At 38.9% G+C, this 20,613-nt stretch overlaps 2 protein-coding genes and 1 pseudogene across 8 annotated transcripts; 2 read left to right on the top strand and 1 right to left on the bottom strand.

Moving 5' to 3' along the window:
* Positions 1 to 1,459: 1,459 nt before the first annotated feature.
* LOC104604278 (Putative methyltransferase family protein) lies at positions 1,460 to 5,831 on the bottom strand. Of its 5 annotated transcripts, XM_010268558.2 has the most exons (8): positions 5,138 to 5,831; positions 4,920 to 5,050; positions 4,717 to 4,821; positions 3,756 to 3,842; positions 2,864 to 2,914; positions 2,141 to 2,234; positions 1,970 to 2,054; positions 1,460 to 1,860 (listed from the first exon to the last, which is right to left on the bottom strand). In XM_010268558.2, the coding sequence occupies exons 2-8, from the start codon at positions 5,040 to 5,042 to the stop codon at positions 1,713 to 1,715; spliced, it is 693 nt and encodes a 230-aa protein (XP_010266860.1). In that variant the 5' UTR covers positions 5,043 to 5,050; positions 5,138 to 5,831; the 3' UTR covers positions 1,460 to 1,712. The 5 variants fall into 5 exon arrangements, with proteins under 5 accessions (XP_010266860.1, XP_088746619.1, XP_010266859.1 ...); XM_088890493.1 differs by having other exon boundaries at positions 1,970 to 2,033; positions 4,920 to 5,541; XM_010268557.2 differs by having other exon boundaries at positions 4,920 to 5,349.
* A 389-nt stretch (positions 5,832 to 6,220) lies between these two features.
* LOC104604277 (uncharacterized) lies at positions 6,221 to 10,493 on the top strand. 3 transcript variants are annotated; one of them, XM_010268555.2, is made up of 7 exons: positions 6,276 to 6,413; positions 6,997 to 7,204; positions 8,716 to 8,764; positions 8,936 to 9,054; positions 9,141 to 9,198; positions 9,343 to 9,420; positions 9,992 to 10,493. In XM_010268555.2, the coding sequence occupies exons 2-7, from the start codon at positions 7,097 to 7,099 to the stop codon at positions 10,183 to 10,185; spliced, it is 606 nt and encodes a 201-aa protein (XP_010266857.1). In that variant the 5' UTR covers positions 6,276 to 6,413; positions 6,997 to 7,096; the 3' UTR covers positions 10,186 to 10,493. The 3 variants fall into 3 exon arrangements, with proteins under 3 accessions (XP_010266856.1, XP_010266857.1, XP_010266858.1); XM_010268556.2 differs by lacking the exon at positions 8,716 to 8,764 and having other exon boundaries at positions 8,926 to 9,054; XM_010268554.3 differs by lacking the exons at positions 6,997 to 7,204; positions 8,716 to 8,764 and having other exon boundaries at positions 6,221 to 6,413.
* A 7,062-nt stretch (positions 10,494 to 17,555) lies between these two features.
* Positions 17,556 to 18,430, top strand: LOC104604385 (T-complex protein 1 subunit beta pseudogene; annotated as a pseudogene).
* Positions 18,431 to 20,613: the final 2,183 nt, after the last annotated feature.

Genomic DNA, 20,613 nt, shown 5'->3' with positions numbered 1-20,613 from the left:
TCTCTCTCTCTTTTTCTCTTCTTCTTCTTCCTCCTCTTCGTCTGACATTCCCTCCCCTGTTCTGTCATTGCCACTACAACTAGTTGCAGCGGTGGATTGGGTAGAAATCACCCTCCTCCGATCCATTTCCTTCCTCTTCTCCCTCCTGCTGCTACAACTCGTTTCAATTAGTAGTAGAAGAAGAAGAAGAAAATGAGAAAAACGTACCCGTGTCCATGCTTAGTCATTGGGGCAGACGTAGCGGGAGTTTCAATCGACCCTTTTGGAATTTTTGCCAGACACATCGGGAAGCTGGGAATCCCAAAAAGACTATAAGCTTCACTTGCGGCTTATCAAATCTAGGCCACTCCAGGCTTTTATGGTCTTTTTGGAGTTTTGTCTTCTAGTCTAGCAGGTTTTTACTAGACAAACAGAAAAAGACCGTTTTTGGTCCGCTGAGCTTCTAAAAGCCCATCAATTATATTAAAAGTGGCATTTGTTAACATTTCAATTATATTTGTTATTTATGTAGGTATGCACGTTATTTAGACTTTCTAATTGGGTTAAGCCCAATAGAATAGCCCAAACCGTATTAGAAACCGCACCAAACCGTTTTACAGTTGATCTGATTTGGTTTCTATACTAAAATGGTTTGGTTTGAGAATTTTTCAAACCGTAATTTACTGGTTTGGTTCTAGATCTTCTCCAAACCAAACCAAACCGGACGCACCCCCATGTGTGAAATTTTTCTACCTGAAACATTCTAAAAATCAGAAAATGTTTTGAGTTGATGAATACAAATCGCTATTTCTATGTAAAATGTCAAATTTGATGTTTCAACCATAAATGCAAATGATTAATCACATAAATGCATTTTTTCTAGTTGGTATGAAATTTATATTTGTTGTGACAACATATATTTGTCACGAATTTGTATTGATCAACCCAAAATGCAATGCCACTGTACCAAACACCCCATAAAAGTTGTTAGGACAATGGTGAATGCCATGGTTTCATGGCCATTGAAATTTCTTCTCAAGCCTTCTCATATAAAATCAACTAGGGTTATCAAGAAACAACTATCGGTGGCTCAGTTGGTATGTTCTTTGGCTGTTTGTAGCAGATGTCTTGGATCAAATCCCGCTGCCACTGGGGTTGGGGCCCCCCTGTTGTGTAGCCCCATGAAGAAAAAAAAAAAAAAACTAGGGTTCTCAAAATAGTGTATCTAAAAAGACAAAAAGGAAAGAGAAGATAATATTATTTCTTGGTGTTCTAACTGTTTTATTGTTTACACTGAGAAACTGTTCGTTATTAGCTTTCCCTTACGGGCCAAAATATTGTCTGTTTAATCTTGCATTTCGTCTTAACCCAAATTACAAGTTAGAATCCGCTTTTGCTTATTGAACTTCAGCTGAAGCAAAATAAAGAAAATAGTAGAAGGCCATATTCTCACAAAGAAAAAAATTCTGAACGTAACACATTTTGACAAACTTTATGTATATATAGTTAAAAAAGATGGAAAAAGAAATGTCACTCTTTATGTTGCAATTCATAATATAAAAAACACTAAAACATGGAACATTTTCTTTATCAGTGCTGTTTTCTGATACTGACCATCGGGTTCAGGTGATACATTTTTTCTTTGAAAACTCTGATGTCATCTAAATATTTGATTGTGAAAAGATTAAATTAAGATTCCTGCTGTAAAGATTTATGGAATTGCTTACCATAAGCTATTTAAGATCCAAAATCATCTCCACTAATTGTATGTTGCCGCTTAGATTAGATGCCTTGGAGGAAGGCAGAAATGAGAAGGCATCTAGAAGCCTTGTACATCTCAATCCCCATTTCACCATCAAATATTCAATAAGATGATGCCCACTGTACAACAGCAGATACAATTATTGGTTAGCAAGATAATTCCATACATTCAAATTTCAAAATATATATTTCTTATAAAACTGTATCGGGAAGTGAGTAACAAGAAGACCTTCTGTTATGGTATGTGGTTACAAAGACTGATCCTGGAGAATTTTGGAGGAGGAACGTAACCGTTGCAAAGAGATCATCAAAATCTTACCAACAAGCACACTCATCAATATTTGATTCACTAACATATAGATAATTATAAAGGTTCAGATCTGGTGAAGCAACTACTTACCACTACTATCATACAGTACATCAGCTCCAAGGACAATATTTGGATGTAAATCAAATATGGAAGCATCCCATTCTCCCCAAGTCAGCCCCAAAACCTACAAAATAAAAGATAACCATTTTGAAAAATAATTACTTACTGCTTCTTTTATTTATTTATCAAGGAAACCTAGTAAGCTATACTGACATACTGGTCAACCATAACAGAGAGGGAGGGAGAGTAACTCAACCTGTTAAGTAATTTTATCAAGCTCATATCAGGCATTTTCTGGTATAGAAATTAGGTTTAACCCATCTGGACTGGGTCAAAAAAATCCTCAGCTAACCCCCCCTCCCCCCGTGCACACACGCGCTCTTCCTGGGTATGGTGTGGTATCTACCCCAAAATAATGTTAACCCTTGTTTCAATGTTTCCAGACCAAAAGTATGTCACTGTTTCAATGTTTCCAGACATGGTATGAGATGTTTCCATCTATAAAGCTAAGGAGGTTCACCAGATTGGACTCACTGTCCTATGCAGTCATCGCATGTATTAGCAGGTCAATGGCTCAGTGACTTTCATGTACATCAGTGTTGAACCTTTGAGCTTCTGGTCACTCTTAGGTTCCTCTACTTCCCCCAATTTTTCCAGCCACACAACTGTTATCATTTCAGATTTGACAGTAGTCAGAAGCCCATAGGAGTTTGTTTATATTGCCAGCTTACTCAAATGAAGATGATAGTTTACTTTACAGTTGACTTTATTGAGATCACACATTCTTCTCATGTTCTTCAGCACCTGCATACCAGTGAGTGAAACAGAAAGAACATTCAAGAGAACAGTTTTAGAGATGTAGTTCCAGTACCTGCATTTCTAAGTAAATCATAATAGAAAGGTGAAATAATGAACCATAGTCTACTGTGCTTAATATTGTATTGAGCTTTGCAATGAGAAAATAGACCATTCACTATACAGAATTTGGAGTCAGAGTAGGGGTCTGGTGGTTGGTTTTTAGAGTGAGGTGTTAAAATATTGGAGACAATCTTGTTGCGTGATTTCAGATTATTGCATTTACTGAAAGCTTCAGAGCCATTTATTGGTGGATCATGATCATCTTGGAACCCCAGACAATCCTACCAGCTCCTGTAAGTTGTAACATCCTATGGGGGAAAATTGGTGGTTCTGAGATTATTGATTCATTAGAGAACCTAGTGAGTTCTATCAAGCACAAGGAACCTTTACTGGAGGTAACAAAGTTGTAAAGATGTGCTAGAGACACAAAATGGACACTCCTATCTATCTGTCTAATGATTTATGTAGCGCAAGAAAAGGTAGAAATTTTGTTCTGATTTCTTGCATTCAATAATGGATGGCTGTGGTTTTTCAAGCAACTACTAACCAACAGAATACCTACTGTACCAATAAAAAGAAGTCTTGATGCAAGTTGAATGGTCCAAAAGAACTAGGGGCAAGCCAAAAAGAACATGGGTTGAGGTAGACAGAAATGACTTGAGGGCTCACAGTTTGACCATAGAAAGGGGGACCTTGATAGAGCTGAATGGAAAAGTAGGATTCCAGTAACTAACCCCATATATTTAGAATAAGGTTTTGTTGAGTTGAGTTATGACCAATACAATACCTCTACTCTGTTCGAGCTGTCTGTCAGTGTGACTTCAGCACCTACTTTTGCAGCCACCAAGCCAGGCAAGGAAGTTCCAGCCCCAAGCTGCACCATATGGAGATTAGAAAAGAACATCAACAGATCAACTTTAGTCAATAGTTCAACAGCATACAGGAAAAGAAATGATTGTTCAAAAAGCAGAAAACAACATAAAAAATGAGGTAGTTTACTGGAAACAATAAAAAAGGTGGTTTTATTTTCTCCAATGCTCCTAATCACAAATGAGTCGACCAATAAAAAAATGTAAAATGCCATAGTTGATTAAGTATGCATTTGGAGTTTAAGATCTTCAAATATGGAATTTCCAAGTTGAACACTTCGGATTATTAAATGTTGCTTGGTTTAGAAATTTAATTTTATTATAGTCCTGGTTCGAATCCAAATCCAATCCACCTTTCCCCTAGATGACCAGAGGTCCAGGACCAAGATTGGGTAATGACCCCTTTTCCCCGGTCCAACTATATTATCTAACTCCGAGCTATTAGTTGGTCCATTTGGCAGAAACCGCAGTAGCAACACTGAAATAGAACAAATCACAAAATGTAGGAAATATTGAAGCATGAACCACATCCTACACCAAATTTTCTCTGGTCGTATTTTTTGGTTTCTGAAGCCAATTTGAGGCGGTTCAAATGACGAGATACAAAGTAAAAAACAGCTAAATGCACCTTATGGCCAAACACAATTAAAATACAGTAGCCCGTAAGGGAGAAGTAGCATCGCAATTCGCAGCTTTTCGTATGCATGTTGACTCCATCGTATTTGTTAAAAGAAGTGATCAAATGAGCTAAAAGATAACCGTTTTAACATCATAAACAAGTTTTCCAGCTTAAAGAAAAGAGAGAGAGAGAGAGAGAGAGAGAGAGAGAGAGAGAGAGAGGGAGAGAGAGAGCATTCTAAGAAAATATTAATGAAATACCTCAACTACAGATGTCCCGGCGAAGCGTAACCTCTGCTGCCACACATATTCGGCCAGTGCAATACTACATGGCCAGACAAACAACCCGTAATCTTCTTTCATATTCTGAGTTCCAAGACGAGGAATCAAAAGTGACGCAGTTTACTCCATCAACCGATGAGAAGAGAGAGAGAGAGAGAGAGAGAGAGTGGAATACAATATACCTCGATGATTTGGATAGTCAAAGCTTTTTCGGTCTGATCTGTGATTGAGAACGAATGCCGTGAAATCGTCGTCATATGAAGGGATTCTTTAGACGTAACGGTGGTCTCGTCGTCGTCTTCCATCGTGCTGGCTGAAACAACGAACAAACGGCGAACCGGTGAAATCTCTCCTATGCGTTTTCACTCAATCTTTTGAATAAACTAGAATTGAGGCCTACAAGGTGTTCGTAGAAAGATCTGAAGCAGTGAACCAAAAATTGATTGTGGATTTTGGTATCAGGGTTCTCTCTTCACGAATCGGACCGTCTCCAACCGATATGTCCCAACTCCCAAGTTCCCAACTGCGAATTAGCCTAGGCAGTGACAATAACGGGAATGCTAATGGTACGCGCCGTACCATTCCAAAGGCCCGCTTTCACCATGGCGAGAGAATCCTTCAGAAAAGAGAGCGTGGGCCGTTTCTCCAACGTAGCCACGTAGGTCCCGCGAGAATCGTGCGGTCCATTTGTAATCATGCACCGATTTCACTCAATCTTTTGAATAAACTAGAATTGAGGCCTACAAGGTGTTCGTAGAAAGATCTGAAGCAGTGAACCAAAAATTGATTGTGGATTTTGGTATCAGGGTTCTCTCTTCACGAATCGGACCGTCTCCAACCGATATGTCCCAAGTTCCCAACTGCGAATTAGCTTAGGCAGTGACAATAACGGGAATGCTAATGGTACGCGCCGTACCATTCCAAAGGCCCGCTTTCACCATGGCGAGAGAATCCTTCAGAAAAGAGAGCGTGGGCCGTTTCTCCAACGTAGCCACGTAGGTCCCGCGAGAATCGTGCGGTCCATTTGTAATCATGCACCGATTTCGATCAGACGGCTATCCATGTGTTCATCTGTCACGAGTTGGATGATCAACGGTTCCCACCAACTTGTATTATATGACCCCGATATTCATTCTGTTCATCTCTCACGGGCCTCACGGTTATCATTGGTCGGGTGGTCCCACTCGTTGATTTTCTTCGTTATCTGATTATCTCATTTCTGTACACCTCATGCGCGCATGTACGCACCCCGTGCGTCGCTTAGAGGCAATCCCTGTTTTCACTTGGCCCTTCTCGATATCTCTTTTTCTCTTCTACTGATCCGCTCCTTTCCAAGTCCTAGGCAATCTGCCTATTCCTCATTTCCTCTGCTACTGATTTACTGTGTATCAGAAGTTCAGAACGATCACCAAAACCTTACTCGTCATTCTGATCTTTGTCTCTAGACAGTTGTAGTATTTGAGGCCGTTGTTTCAGTTCTGCCATGGCGTTTGCTCATTATCCACTAGCTGTGCCTGTGGACACTTCAAATCCTCCGAGAACCTCGGTTATATCTTCTTTTTCTTCATCTTCCTCCACAGTTAATACCACTATCTTTTCGAATTCTTTCTCTTCTGTTCGGACCAAAGTGCGTGAGCCTTCTATCTTTTCGAGTTTCCGTAGAATCGCACAAGCAGGTGTTCTCCTTCTCTTTCATTAATAAGCACTTCTTCCCTTTTTTATTTTATTTGCGGGGATTTGTCCAAATTCTCTTTCATCTGCAATGGTGTGGAAGTTGCTGAGGATATTGTTGCCCTGAATTGAAATTTAGGGATTCGATTTCATGATTTTTTTTCTTGTACTCTGATTAGTTTATTCTCCGGTTTCAATAGTTTTTAGTCCTCTGGTCAAAGTTTGAAGTGCTTTACGGGTGATATTAAATGCATGTGTGATCACATTCCATGTATGTTACTTTTTGTTAACCTTTAACTAATGCCATAGATGTAATCTGTTCGTATACATGATTTATCTTTTTCACTGCCTACTGTTAAAATGTTTTTAATTGTTCACTTTATTATGAATACAGAGGAACTGTGTGTTTTATCGTCAAGTCACTTAGATTTAGGTGTAGCAGTCTTCTGAATCACAGGGTTGAAATGCTCTGTACATAATAACCTTATCCTAAATAATAGAGAAGGTTGAATCAAATCGAATCATGAACTGCATTGTGGATAATTACTTATAAAAATTGACTGGTTCTATCCATTTTTCTCGCTTCAGGAAAAGGAGAATGCATGTTAAATAAAAGAAAAAGAAAAGTACTACTTGTCAAAAAAAAAAAAAAGAAAAGAAAAGAAAGTACTTGAAAGGAAGTATACAGATGCATAGAATATGGACAGACAGCTCCACCCACTACAAAAAGGGAAATTCATGGACAACCACATGCATAAGAGGGCAGACAGTTCTATGCTCAGGGAATGGCAGATTAGTATGAATTCCCAATCTCATGACTGCTGTTATATAATTAAGCTATTATTCCATATTGTCCAAAAAATTTTAAGTTTAGTAGGCTTTATGCACATTCTTTACTTCAGGAAGGAATGCCACCCGTTGCACTATATCAGTGAAACTGGAAGATCAGTAGGAGATTCTGGACTATAAAAAATTATTCATGGCCTTAAAGGTTTCCTTCACAAGTGAAACAGTCTTCAAAGACAGTTCAAAATTTTAAGTTGTATACTTTGGTGAGAGTTATGCATTGTCACATCACATGTGAGAATCACTTAGACTAGAATGATTAGACTTCAACCCTGGAGGCATGAAACATCAATTTGACATTTCTACAAATAGATTTCCACATGCATTTTTAAGGTATGCCTGTTTCAACTATAAACAATCTCAAATGACAGGTTTTATGCCAATTTGTATTGATTAACCCAAAATGTTTCTTGTAGAAACAGCATTGGTACCAAACACAACCTTAGTAAGATCTGCTTGTGCTTTTTAAGTGGCTTTTGACCACAACTCTTGGTCTCACTTCTGCAATCCAAATCATCGGACGTTTTCATGTCTAGGGCTGCTATTCCATCTTGATCTCTTGTAAAGGAACCTAGGCATATAAAGTCTGGTTTAGGAGTAAATTTTACAGCTCCAATGGTCATCGATTGGATTTGGTTGTTGTTGTTGAGAGAGTGGTTCCTGTTACACTTTGGATAAGGGAAACTTGCATTGCTACAATCACCTTATTCCATGAGCAAATCTTCTGTACTGGAGACTGGTTGAGTGCCCTTTGTGGAAAAAGGGATTTTACTTGGCCTGCTTTGCTGCTTAGGAAGAATTGATTTTATTTTTTTTTAATTGTAGGTATTTGTAAGGGCTTATGTTACTAGGCAGCACATTGGGTCAAGATTCTAGATGCATTACTGCATCACTTTAGCTCAGTTCATGAAGAAGCCTCACGACTCAAGTTAGAGCTTATGACAAACCACATGCCATTAAAATGCTAAAGAAACATATCTATAGAAGAGAGCAATTTCATCCTTGGAGTGCAGTTGATCACCATGCTCATGTTTTAATTTTCTATGGCAACTTAAATTAATTATTCCTATATACCTCAAGAAAGGGTCCATTTCTTGGTGCAAGGGTAAAATCTCAGCCTGACAAGAGTGAATATTTGGGTTCAGGTCAAGATAGCCACTTCGTGCTAAAGTGCCAGAGGCTGCACTGATACCCAGTCCACCTATCCGAAGATCCCCTGGATAGCAAGGACCAGCACTGGGTAATAGCTTTTTATCTATATCACAAAAAAGTGCAGCCATAATCCTCGTCCTTCTACTGTCATATATCTTCAAATCAGGATGGTTTACTTCGCTATTTTTCACCTAGTTTACCTGAAATATATTTTTAAGCTCTTTACTGTAATTCACTAATTCACTTTATTATTTTTCCTACCTTTACTCCATTTTTCTTGCTTAAGGTTTGTTCTTTTTTTTTTTTTAGGTTTGCAGTCCTGGTTCAATTTGTTATCCCAATTCTCATTATTATCAATGTATTTTCTCCATTCCTACTGTACTATTTTCAGCCCTTTCTCTATTTTGTGGATGAAGTTTGCTTTGCTTCCTTGGTTATTATTGCAATATATCCTTGATCTACTTGGTGATCGTACTTTCATTTTGAACTATGATTTATTGCTGAAATCCTCTGCTTTAGTTGTTTTCAGCAAGGGCAAAGCAACAGGAATCTGATGCTAGTTTGGTCACAGATGCTTTTACAAGCTTCAAACATTTGCTACTTCCAATCACTGATCGGAACCCGTATCTATCTGATGGAACAAGACTGGTGATTCTTGCTTTCTCAGTGCAAATTCTACTTTACTACCCTTGTAATGGCCAGCCAGTATTAGTCTTTTATTCTTCTGTTGGCAGGCTGCAGCAACTACAGCTGCTTTGGCAAAGAAGTATGGAGCAGACATTACAGTAGTTGGTATGCCTACCAGTTCTCTGTACTCTTCACTTTTTGCAGTTATCAAAACCTGAAACGTAAGCTGTAGAGGCACCCCTTGTTTTGGTTACAGACCTTTTTGAGCACTGGATTTCAGAAGATATAGAAACTTGATGTTTCTTGCAGTTATTGATGAAAATCCTAAGGAGTCATTCCCAGAGCATGACACACAACTATCTAGCATCCGATGGCATCTCTCTGAAGGTTTGATCCCCTATGCTCTCTCACCAGAGAAATTAATTGTGTTCAAATAGGAATTTAGTATTGGATGTTGATTCTTTTGGGTCATAATCTATGTAATTCTGGGATGTGTATTTAAGAGCAATAATGGCTCTGTTGAGTTACTAACTATGAACCATGTGATTTTGGCTGACTTAAGCTACCTTAGCTGACATTTAACCTGGCATTGTTGAACTGTTGCTACAATCCCACATGAAACACACTTAACTAACACATTTAGCTTTTGTGGAATTGTCAATCAAGAGATGTGTATGGTCAATTGTCAACTGAGAAGTGGACACCGTTGGACCTTTTAGGCATGGGAATTGCTCACTCCACCCTATGTTGAAGAATCAATTAAACCATTTGCACATAGATGCTATCTTAACTCATTCCATATGGCCCTTTTTTGTCACATCATTGATGTCTCTTTTTCTGGTTTTATATATTAAACTAATGTGAATATATATACGTAATGATATCTTCTGAGCTTTTCTGGAATATATTTGTGGAACTGTTCATTTCTTATCTTATACAAATGGCTTCTTTTGTTCAGGTGGATTCCAGGAGTTTAAGCTGATTGAACGACTTGGGGAAGGGAACAAACCAACTGCCATCATAGGTGAAGTTGCTGATGACCTGAATTTAGATTTAGTAGTGATAAGCATGGAAGCCATCCACTCAAAGCTTATTGATGCAAATCTGTTAGCTGAGTTCATCCCATGTCCTGTCCTACTTTTACCACTTTAATTGCAAAGTCAAGGATTAATAGCTCATTTTGTGATTCTATAAATTATAGGAACTCTTGCTAGTTTTATGGTTTGATTGTTTCCATTGTTTGTCGTCGTGTTTTGTTGCTGCTCTACTTATCTCCCTTAATTTCTCAAAAGACATCCCCTTGTTGGAACTCGGAAGATCTATGGTATTGTGGTTTTGTTATGTCTTTAAGATTTACTTGCCATTTTAGAGCTTACTCTCAGAGGCTAAGGTGCTGTAAACTTTTTTCCATAAATAAAGGACTTGAGTTTGGCAATTGTGCCAAACTGCCAAATGGTTCATTTGCTTGTCTAAACAGGATAAATAAAGGACTTGAGAACATGTATTGTAACTGTTGAAATGACTTAGCTTGGAATGTTGCAATCTAAAAATTTGTGCTTCTCACTTCTTTGCCCTCAAGATGATCCGAATGTTGTACCCAACCATCATGTATTGGCTTTTGTGGGAAAGTATGTAATTAACACCATATTCTCTGCATCTTTTTAAGGACGTGTATTCATTGCTTCAGGACTGAATGCAGATTTTGCAGAGGTTTGCTTGCTGAAAAATTCAAACCAAACTTTAAGACTGTTTGGTTTGACAGAAATAAGAGAGAAACAGAAAGCTGAGGGACAGTTATCGAGGAATTACACAAAATTTGTTAATAACATTCCCTCAACTTTCTGTTTCTCTCTTATTTTCTATCAAACCAAACATAGCCTACAAGCACCATGGTTTTATTTGGGGTGAGCCTGATTGGCCCTCCTATTAAGAAAAACCCTACATATTTTGAGAACACACCCTTAGTTTAATTAAAGTAATATCAAGGATGAGTGGCAATAGAAAAGGTGGAGCTGAAGTATCACTATCCTTTTCTTTTTGTTAAAGGTGTGCGTCCCTTTAATTTTTTGTACCCTAGTGAATAGTTTGGTCCTGTTGAAGTCCATTCCATTTTCAAGCTTTGGTTTCTACGTTTATTTCAATGTGGAAGAGGTGGAAATTTTTTCAAGCTGTAAATTCCGGTATTGCTTGTTTCCTTGCTATGTTTACTTCACTGCTTGAGTTTTCCTCGCCCTTCAGATCGAAACAAATTAGAAGGGGTGAAAAACAAAGTTTAGCAGGAATAGTGAATAGTGAATAGTGAATGGATCAAAAGTGATCTTTGGAAAAGACAGGAACTGCTATGTGCTTTTATACTTTAATAGGGTTTCCTGTTGTCCTTTCACAAGGCATGTGCCCTAATTAGGTACTATAAATCATGGTGGTGTTTATTTAGAGGAATCAATTCACTGATTCATCAACCCACTCTTAAGAAATCACTTTTGGTATTTGTTTCCTCAAGAATCAGTAGAGGAATCAAGCATTAATCAAGCATTCTTGATTGCGTTTTGGAAGTTGGAGATAGCTTCTTGGATTCGAGGGTGATTCTACATGACCACGCCCATAATTTGCAAACCAGTAGCGTACAATATGATTTATGCCAAACACTTTTTTGAAAAGAAAATTACTGTTGGGCTTGGTTAACCGAAAAAGGGAAAAAGAAAAAGTTGGGTTGGGCTTTTTGCTGAGATTTAATTATATGGTTGTGTAGTGCCGGGTTGGATGTAAAACCATGGTAAGGTTCAGTGTATCTGAGCCTCTCTTTGGAGGTGACAACCACTCTGTCTCTGCTCCGTTAGGGATGTGCAGGTGCAGTGCAGGAGAGTTATCTGAGCTCCATAGAAAATACTCCTAATTGGATTTTTCGGTTTGGTCATGAATGTCCAGTCAGTGTTGTCAGACTCGGGGGACTGGATTAATTATCAAACCTTTTAACTTTGCCTGGGTCTTCATTTTTTACGATTTTCATTGGCTTGAAGGATAAATCACCTATTAAACCAGTAACATAGTGATCGTTCCAATGTTACTTCTGATTCAGGTCTGACAATATTTCTTCCTGTGTTAAAAGGGAATCCTAAATAAAACTAAGCCCCCGTTTGGATAATTTTTTTTGCTTTTGAGCTTTGGGGTGTGGAAAACAAAATTAATCTGAGCATTTGGTAAAAGTTGTTTCTAAAGATACTATACCCTGAAAAAACACTTTCAAGCCCCCAAAACATAAAGCCAAAAATGGGATTCATGCTTTTGGCCTTTAAAAGCACAAATCTTCAAGGTTATCCAAACGCAACATCTGTATTAAAATCGCTCAAGGACTTCTGCAACTTTCCTAATAACGATTGAAACCAAATGCAGCGTGAGGATTTTGTTATAAAAAGTACTTGCGTAGAGTGAAAGAGAAATATCCATAAAGGATAAGAATTCAATGTTAACTGCATTAGCGCAAGATTCTATCATTTCCAACTCTATTTCCAGACCCACTAGCACTGTCACTGTTACTAGACCCCACTTGACGCAAATCACCCATCTCAATCAGATCCTTTTTTTCCCCTCTCAAGTATATCCAATGGTTAATTTATAAAATGGCTTTGTTTTATATAATGTCGCTTAGATGTTTGATAAAATACCAGTCTTTTTTTTTTTTGACTCATCGTCACCTTGTGGACCAAAAATATCAGTTTATTTTGCATACAAATTTGGTAGTTATAATATGCCATATCCTTTAATTTATATTTTCAAGAAATACATGTTACATAAAAATAAATCAATGTTGGCTTTCAAAGAAAAAAATCAATGTTAATCCAACTTCTCATTGCAAATTGAAATACTTCAGTAGTAGTGATTCAAGCACATCCAGTGTTCTTATAAAGAGGGTACTTTTTTTTTTATGGAAGAGTACGTTTTTGTGAAAAGAAATATCATGACGAGGTGCATACGTACTAGGTTCCCTTTGTCTTTTGAGCAAAGTACTTTTTAAACTATTAATTAGGGCGTGCAACTTTATTAAAATGGGTGCACCACCCCCCAACTTTAAATCTTTTCTGCACAAAGAGGAGAGGAGGGCTCCTTGTCCTTGGGCCATGGCTTTGTGCCTTTGTGTGTGATGTTCTAATTTGACTCAAGGTTTTAAAAATCAGACCGGATATGGAACAGTTTTGGGGACCGGTTCTAAGGTCAAATAGATCAATTGTTTGATTCAAGTGGACGCCCCATTTTGATTAAAAAATTAAAATAAAAAATGGTCAAAGCCGTTATTTGGGTCAATAGATCGACAGTTTGACTGTCTGGATCTTTTACGTCGTTGATCAAATCAACAATTTTTTGCCCAGGAGCGGTTTAAGAGTGAAATGGAACAGGTTGCTGACCAGTTCCCGGGTCAACCGATCCAATCATCAGGTCCGGTTTTCAAAATCATGATTTTACTAGTTCTCTCCCTCTCCCTCCCACCATTGCTGGCATGAAAGTATGAAAGGGTGAAGGTGATAAGAGCAAGGTTCAAAATATCGATACACCCGATACGCCGATAGGGGTATATCAGGTGATATTAATACTATTTTTTTTTACTTTTTCTTTATTTTTTTCAAAACCAATTCAGGGGCCGATTTAAGACTCCACTATCGGCCAATACTTTGAACCTTGGATAAGAGTAGAAGAGAAAGAGAAGGCATGTCGATCACAGATTCACTGCTGAAGCTTGCGGGTGATTGGAAAAGAGAGTGGTCAATATGGCTACAGTGGAATCAGAGATGGTGGCTAATTAAAGTAAAATCATGGGGTTTGGAAGCAAATTAGTTTGCATCTGGATCTGGGTTAGTTACTGGGTGTGTGTCTGCGTGCGTCTGTGCGACTATTGAGACTCTCCGACGTACGCACGTCTCGTCATGTTTCCAGGGCCCGAGAAAGACGTACATTTACTGCATGCACCCAAGATAGCAAGCACACAGCCACAGAAAAGCAGCTCGAGTGTTTAGTCAGTAAGTAGTCTTCGCTTTCTGTGCTGTTAGGCCAAACCTGCGACACCTTTCCCTGCTAAAATTCCACCAGTTTCACGTTTATGGGTTGGTTTAAAGCTTCATTAGTTGGCTTACAGCTTCTTCTAGGATCATTAAAGCGACAGGTCTCTTTTGCAGCCTAGGACAGAATATAATGGGCTTTTCAGAGGAATTCAATGACTCCATATCCTTATTTCCTACAGCAGCTTCCATTATTTAAGAAACCCTAGCTAGATGAGAGCCTTAAGACATTCTTCTCTTCTCTCTCGACTCACCACATCAAGATTCAAGAAGAGGGGTTGGGAGATAGAGAATTGGAGAGTAGGTGGGAATGAAGAGAATGATTTGGTTTTGTTTGGAGGGTGTGGAAGTGGGTTTAGGATTTATGTGCATTGGGAGGAATTTTAGGTCCAAAGGAGGCACAGTCCCTAACAGAAGTGGAAGTCTGGGTGGGAAAGAAAGAGTGAGATGTGGCTGATACCATCTTACAATGACCCTAGTTTTGACCAAGGGAGCTCCCTTTCTTTGTTCCAAACTTGTTCTGCATTGCGTAAGAAGCTTCTTATGCCATTAATGCCTTTTTTTTTGTTGTAGTTTTTCTTTTGTTTTTCTACTTCTTCTTCTTCTTGTTGGATTACAATTTACAGAGTGGTGAGTGGTAATGTGAGTGAGGTTTTTGTATGAGTGGAATGAACATGGAAGTGGGTAAGAATGACCTGGTTGCGTGGTTCTCTCTTCCTACTTTCCTTCTTATGTTTCTATCTTTGTATTTGTACGTAGTTTGTGTAGCTTGTAACTTGATTGGAGATTCTTATGAAGGTACCCATTTGTTGCAATTTATTCCGTCCAATGTTTCCAAGCTATATATATGTGTATACATCCGATCTCTGTGATTTTTTCCACTACTTTGCTTTGTGTGTATGAGAGAGAGAGAGAGAGCAGGCAGCACGTAAGGCCCACTGACCTTAACACTGAGAGCCTGCAGTTCCACCGGTTTGATCCCGGAGGGCTGCTGAGTGACTTCTTGTTGTTTGCTAAATATGAGAAAAAAATGCAGAAGGCCACCTATGACCTAAGTACCCTCTATCTATTACTTGTCTAGACGAGGTATTTTGCTGTAAGGATGCTGTTACTTTTGTTGTTGTTGTTGTTTGTTTTGCTTTTGGGACCATGCACGACTTCAACTCTCAAGGCCCAGTAAAAGCCCAACCTGGCCCAGATTAATATACCGCTTTGAGAGCGTTGACTGGTGGATGGCTGGATGCAATAAGGAATTAATTGCTCGTTTTTTCTTTGATGTAAGATATTATTGGGCTTGGGGAGGTATTGTCAACTGTAAAGATAGTCTACAAAAAGGTTTTGGTGTGAGAATTGAAAATGGAAAGAAAAATTTCTAGAGTGAAATTTGGGTTGGTGACAAGCATTTAAATAAATTAGGAGTTGGAGTCATTGAAAACTCTAATTTGCTCGTGATATTAACCTGCAAATGGAAAAAGTGGGATGAATTAAAGACTGAAACAACCCATATATGAGAAAAATCTAGGTTCTAAATATTGATACACGCCAATAAGCAGGACCGGATCTAATAGGCACAATATAGTAAGCATCTTCAATGAGCACTTGATAAATATTCTGACAAGTGTTAAAAAGTGGTTTTTAATCTTTTTCAAGGGTAGGCTGGGGGTATATTAAGGGACAGGTGTCAAAGAAATTTTTAAGTGCTCACTAAACGTACTTACAACTTTGTGCCTACCTTATTTGGGCTGGGGCATAACGGCCTGTACCATGGTCGCTTTTATTTTCTTTTAATTTTTTTTCTCAAGCCTATCCAGAGGGGTTGGTATAAGGCCTGTCTACACCTTAAATCTGGACAACTCTCAAAACCCTACCTAAAGTGCTATATCGGGGGGTCACCAATACAATATGTATCGGCCAATACACTTCGATATGTTATGAAATTTTAATCCTTGAACAAAATTAGAGCTATATTCTGCTATAGCAATTCCTGCGAGAGATCAAGATGATGAATTCATTTGGAGAGCTGAGCTCAATTAAAGGTACGTTCACCATTAGGTTGAAACATAAGCAATTAGCTTTGGAGAATGCTGGTTGCATTCCCATTAGCACTGATCAAAAGGGGGTCTGGCAACACTGTTGTCCTAAAGTTCGATTCCTTTATGAGCCTGGTGCTAATGAATGAACTTCCCACGATCACCTTCCTAAAAAATCAAGGAATGGATGTTAATTTGGATGATGACCCTTGGGGAGAAGCGGAGGATTTGAACCACATTTTTATAAATTGTTCTTTAATTAGGGAAAATCTATGGGTTTTGACCAATCAAAACCCACTCATGAATTTTGATAAATAACATCTGATTGGTTATCTGATTGACTATCACGTTTATGATTTCAGTTGACTGGTCAAAAGTTTTTCAGATATCATATCTTTTCCATATCAAAGGCAAATCCAATTAATTAAGCTATGTTTAATTTGTTTACGGTGTAAACAACGGATTATAGGAGTTTTAGACTTCGGTCCCGTTTTATAGCTGTTTGGATGAAAGGTAAACGACCACCCGGAATCGATGTAATTATGTAAAATTTTTCAAAGATTGAATTTTACATCAATAATCAAAGGAAATTTCTCTCATAAAAATGATGTAAATCTTTACATGATAACCGTCACGTACTTTTTTAAACCAATGAGTGCAGAATGGCAACGATGCATAATTCCTTCAATCCCGTATTTACACTGCATTCAAACGTAGCCTTAGTAAAACAAATTTGGATGGCCCTAGATATTAGAATCTCTAACCGATGCAATAATAATTTGGGAGTGGCTGAGTGGTGGGAGAATATTTTTCTCCATCACAAATCTGATTTCATAAGCCTGTGTTTGGTTGTAATGCAAATAAATTTGTACTGATGCAAAACCATGGCAGTGCAGATGATTTGAGTGTAAATTCTGATATATTTTTGTTTCAAATTTTAGCTTATTTTGTTTGATTGCATTACAAATGAAGTAATTAAGACATGAAGTAGAATTAAAGTAAAATCCAAAACAAAATTAAACAATAATCTGCATTTTTACTTTTGCACTCCCATGCATTTGTACTAGTGCAAATAAATTTGCAGTACAACCAAACACAGCCTAAAGGACATTTCCAGCAACTATTGTTGTGTTGTGCTTCTGTGGCAAATATGGAAGAATAAAAAAATAACGTGATTTCAAAAAAAAAAAAAGGTAAATAACAAAGACCCCATGTACTATGGGGTCTGTGACGAAGGCCCCCCTTGTACTTTGTTTTGCAATAAAGACCCCCTTGATCGTTAAGTCAGATGACGAAATGCATTAAATTACCAAAATATCCCACTAAACTTTTTTTATTTTCTATTTTTTTCCTTTCTCTTAAAACCTATTGTTTTGCCTTTCTTCTCTTCTTTTCCTCTCCCTCACCACCCTATCTCATTCTTTCTCTCTCCCAACTCTCCGAAATGAAAGGATGGAGGAAACCCATTTCTCATCTTCCCTTTCTTCTCTTCTCCATCTTCAATCGCATCTCTATAGCTGCCTCTATAGCCGCCGACGACAGGTCTTCAGGTCTTCACGGGTTGCACAGATTGAAGGGGCAAAAAAAGAAAAAATAGATAGTTAATTTACAATTTCCCTAAGGAACTATTTGCAGATGCGGGAATTTTGGCGATTGAGCATGCTGATTTTGATGGATTTGAGCATCTTGCTCTGATAACTGGTGGTGAGATTGCATCGACCTTTGATAATCCAGAGTCGGTTAAGCTTGGGCACTGTAAGCTCATTGAGGAAATCATGATTGGTGAAGACAAATTAATTCACTTCTCTGGGGTTGAAATGGGTCAAGCTTGCACCATATTATTAAGAGGTGCTAGTTTTCATGTGTGTTTGATGAGGCTGAAAGATCTCTACATGATGTCTTGTGTGTACTCTCCCAAACTGTTGTCGATAGTAGAGTTTACTTGGAGGAGGGTGGCCTAAGATGGTGATGGCAGAGGAAGTTGATGAATTGGCCCACAGGACTCCAGGAAAGAAGTCTCATGCAATTGAGGCATTCTCATGGGCCTTACAGGCCATCCCTACAACTATTGTAGACAATGCAGGTTTGGACAGTGCGGAATTGATTTCTCAACTTCGTGTAGAACATCACAAGGAGGGGTGTACTGCTGGAATCGACATCCTCTCTGGGGCAGTAGGAGACATGGAGAAACTTGGAATCTCAGAGTCATTCAAAGTCAAACAAGCTGTGCTACTTTCTGCAACTAAAGTTACAGAGATGATACTCAGAGTTGATGAAATCATCACTTGTGCCCCACAGAAATGAGAAGACAGAATGTGAGAATTAGTAAGCAATTTTGAGCCTCGTTGCTACTTCCAATCAGGGGATTGAGGCGTGCTCTTTTGTCTTCTATATTATCATTCTACAGAATGAAATCCCCTGCTACAAAAGATTGGTTGAGTTACAAAAAAGTGGGTTTAAAACTTGATTAATTTAAGATGGTGTGTTGTTTACTGTCTGGAATAAATGGCAAGTGAGGACCTCAATGCGTACCAATCCAATGCACCTGGGGGAGCAACACATCTTCCGCAACCATTGTCTCTATCAAAGAAGAAAGACATGATGTTGGAGAGGAATGGAAAACAGTTTCTCTCTCTCTTTCCATCTGCAAAGAACGGAAAGCAGAGGAAGTTGGGAAGAAGAAAGGGGAGGAGAGAAAGGGGAAGGGGAAGAAGAGAGACTGGGGGAGAGAGAGGGAGGGAGGACTTTGGAAGTCCGCCACTGCTGCATCAGCTACCGCTGCTACTATTCGTGTATCATGAGGTCGGGGAAGATGAACAACGTTTTTCTCTAAATGGTTAATACAAGGGTAGTATGGGGATTAAAAAATATTGCAACAGCGGATTTCAACGGAAGGGCGTCTTTGTCTCACGATCAAAGTACAAGGGGGTCTTTGTCATAGACCCTATAGTACAGGGGAGTCTTTGTAATTTACCCAAAAATAATTATAAAAAAAAAAACATTTCCTTTAACCCCCTTCCTAATCCTTGAGAAAGCTAGTGTGATGTTAGTTGAATATCAATTGATTGAGGAACCAAAAAAGTTAAATGCCTCTAAATTTCTTCTTTGTTGGATGTTCAATTATATATGCATTTGTCACTGCTGGGGAAGGGCTACCCTTGGGGCTTGTGTAGGTATTTTAGAAATGGGATTATGGGAATTCCAGAGTATTTTAGAAATAAAAATTATTGGATCCTAGGGTTTTAGAAATTTAAAGGTAATTCATGGGTATCTTAAAAACCAATATCAAACATAGAGGTATTTTAATAATTTACCACCAAATTCGGGGAATTATATGCAAATTTGGGAAAAACCCACCCCGAAAGGGCGAATAGGTCTCTTTGCTACTTACTGGCCGGCAGGAAAATTTTTAAGTTTGTTTTTAAAACCCTAAAAAAAAATGATACTTCTAACAGAAAGACATGGTTTCACTTTCATAAGGCTATGTGGTCAACTATTTGGTTTGTGGTAGATTTACCAAAATCTCATATACACCCTTTCACAAATGTTGGTTTAAACCATCTGTGGGTCATGCCACCCCACATTTAAATGGATGAGCTTATCGGTTCGACCAACTTCAATGAAAAAATCATGCAAAATGCCATAACAGCTTGTGAGATTTGGATGTGGAAGTTTTTGTTTCAGAAATGAAGAAAATATCAGGCCGGTGTTTTTGCAGGAGTCTAGTGAGATGAGGAACTGTCAGGCGAGTCCCGCCACCTTGACAGTTCCAACTAATCAGCTTCATATCTCCGGGTGGGTCTGTATGAGCCCTGCCTCCACAGCTGCCTTTGAAGATGTAATTGGAATTGCATTCCCACCATCACGAGCTTGTCGTTTTAGTCTTAGGAGCACCTATCTGAAGAGTTGTAACAAACCTTTCACGATCACGCTTCCGTGAGAGTTGATCAATCGGAATCATGTCCACATCATCAATTTGAATCATTGGTGTAGAGGCCGACCTCTTTGGAGCGCTGCGCCCGACCTCGTCGAGACAAGTACGTGGGGGTGTGGGAGCCAGGCGAGCCCCAGTTCAGCCTAGGCCCCGCTGAGCCAGACGAGCCACGGCTCTATCTCGACCACCCCCCAACATGGCAGGCCACCTTGGCCTCGCTAAGGCTAGTGCATGGGGGTACGGGAGCCAGGCGAGTCTTAGCTTAGCCTCAGCCCCACTCTACATTGATGGGCCACCTAGCTATCTACTTAAGTATAAATAAAGGGAAGAGAGTCAGGCAAGATCCATGCTCTGCTTCAGCCTCTCCCCATCACAGGTCTCTTTGGCCTTACCTAAGTGAATGCCTAAAAGGGTGTTAGGCCAGATAAGCCCGGCTCTGCCGAGGCTTTGCCATGCTCCTGACACGCAAAGTAAAACAAACTGAAGGGAACTACACTGGTCCTACGCTATGGTTACCCTTTGGAGGGGCAAGGACCCTTCGACAACGAAGCAAAAGCACAAAGTGCAA

This window comes from Nelumbo nucifera, chromosome 6, assembly GCF_055504915.1.
Source record: "Nelumbo nucifera cultivar China Antique chromosome 6, China Antique-T2T, whole genome shotgun sequence".
NCBI lineage: Eukaryota > Viridiplantae > Streptophyta > Magnoliopsida > Proteales > Nelumbonaceae > Nelumbo > Nelumbo nucifera.
Note: the sequence above shows the minus strand (reverse complement) of the source record. Positions and strands in the feature narration are given on the sequence as shown.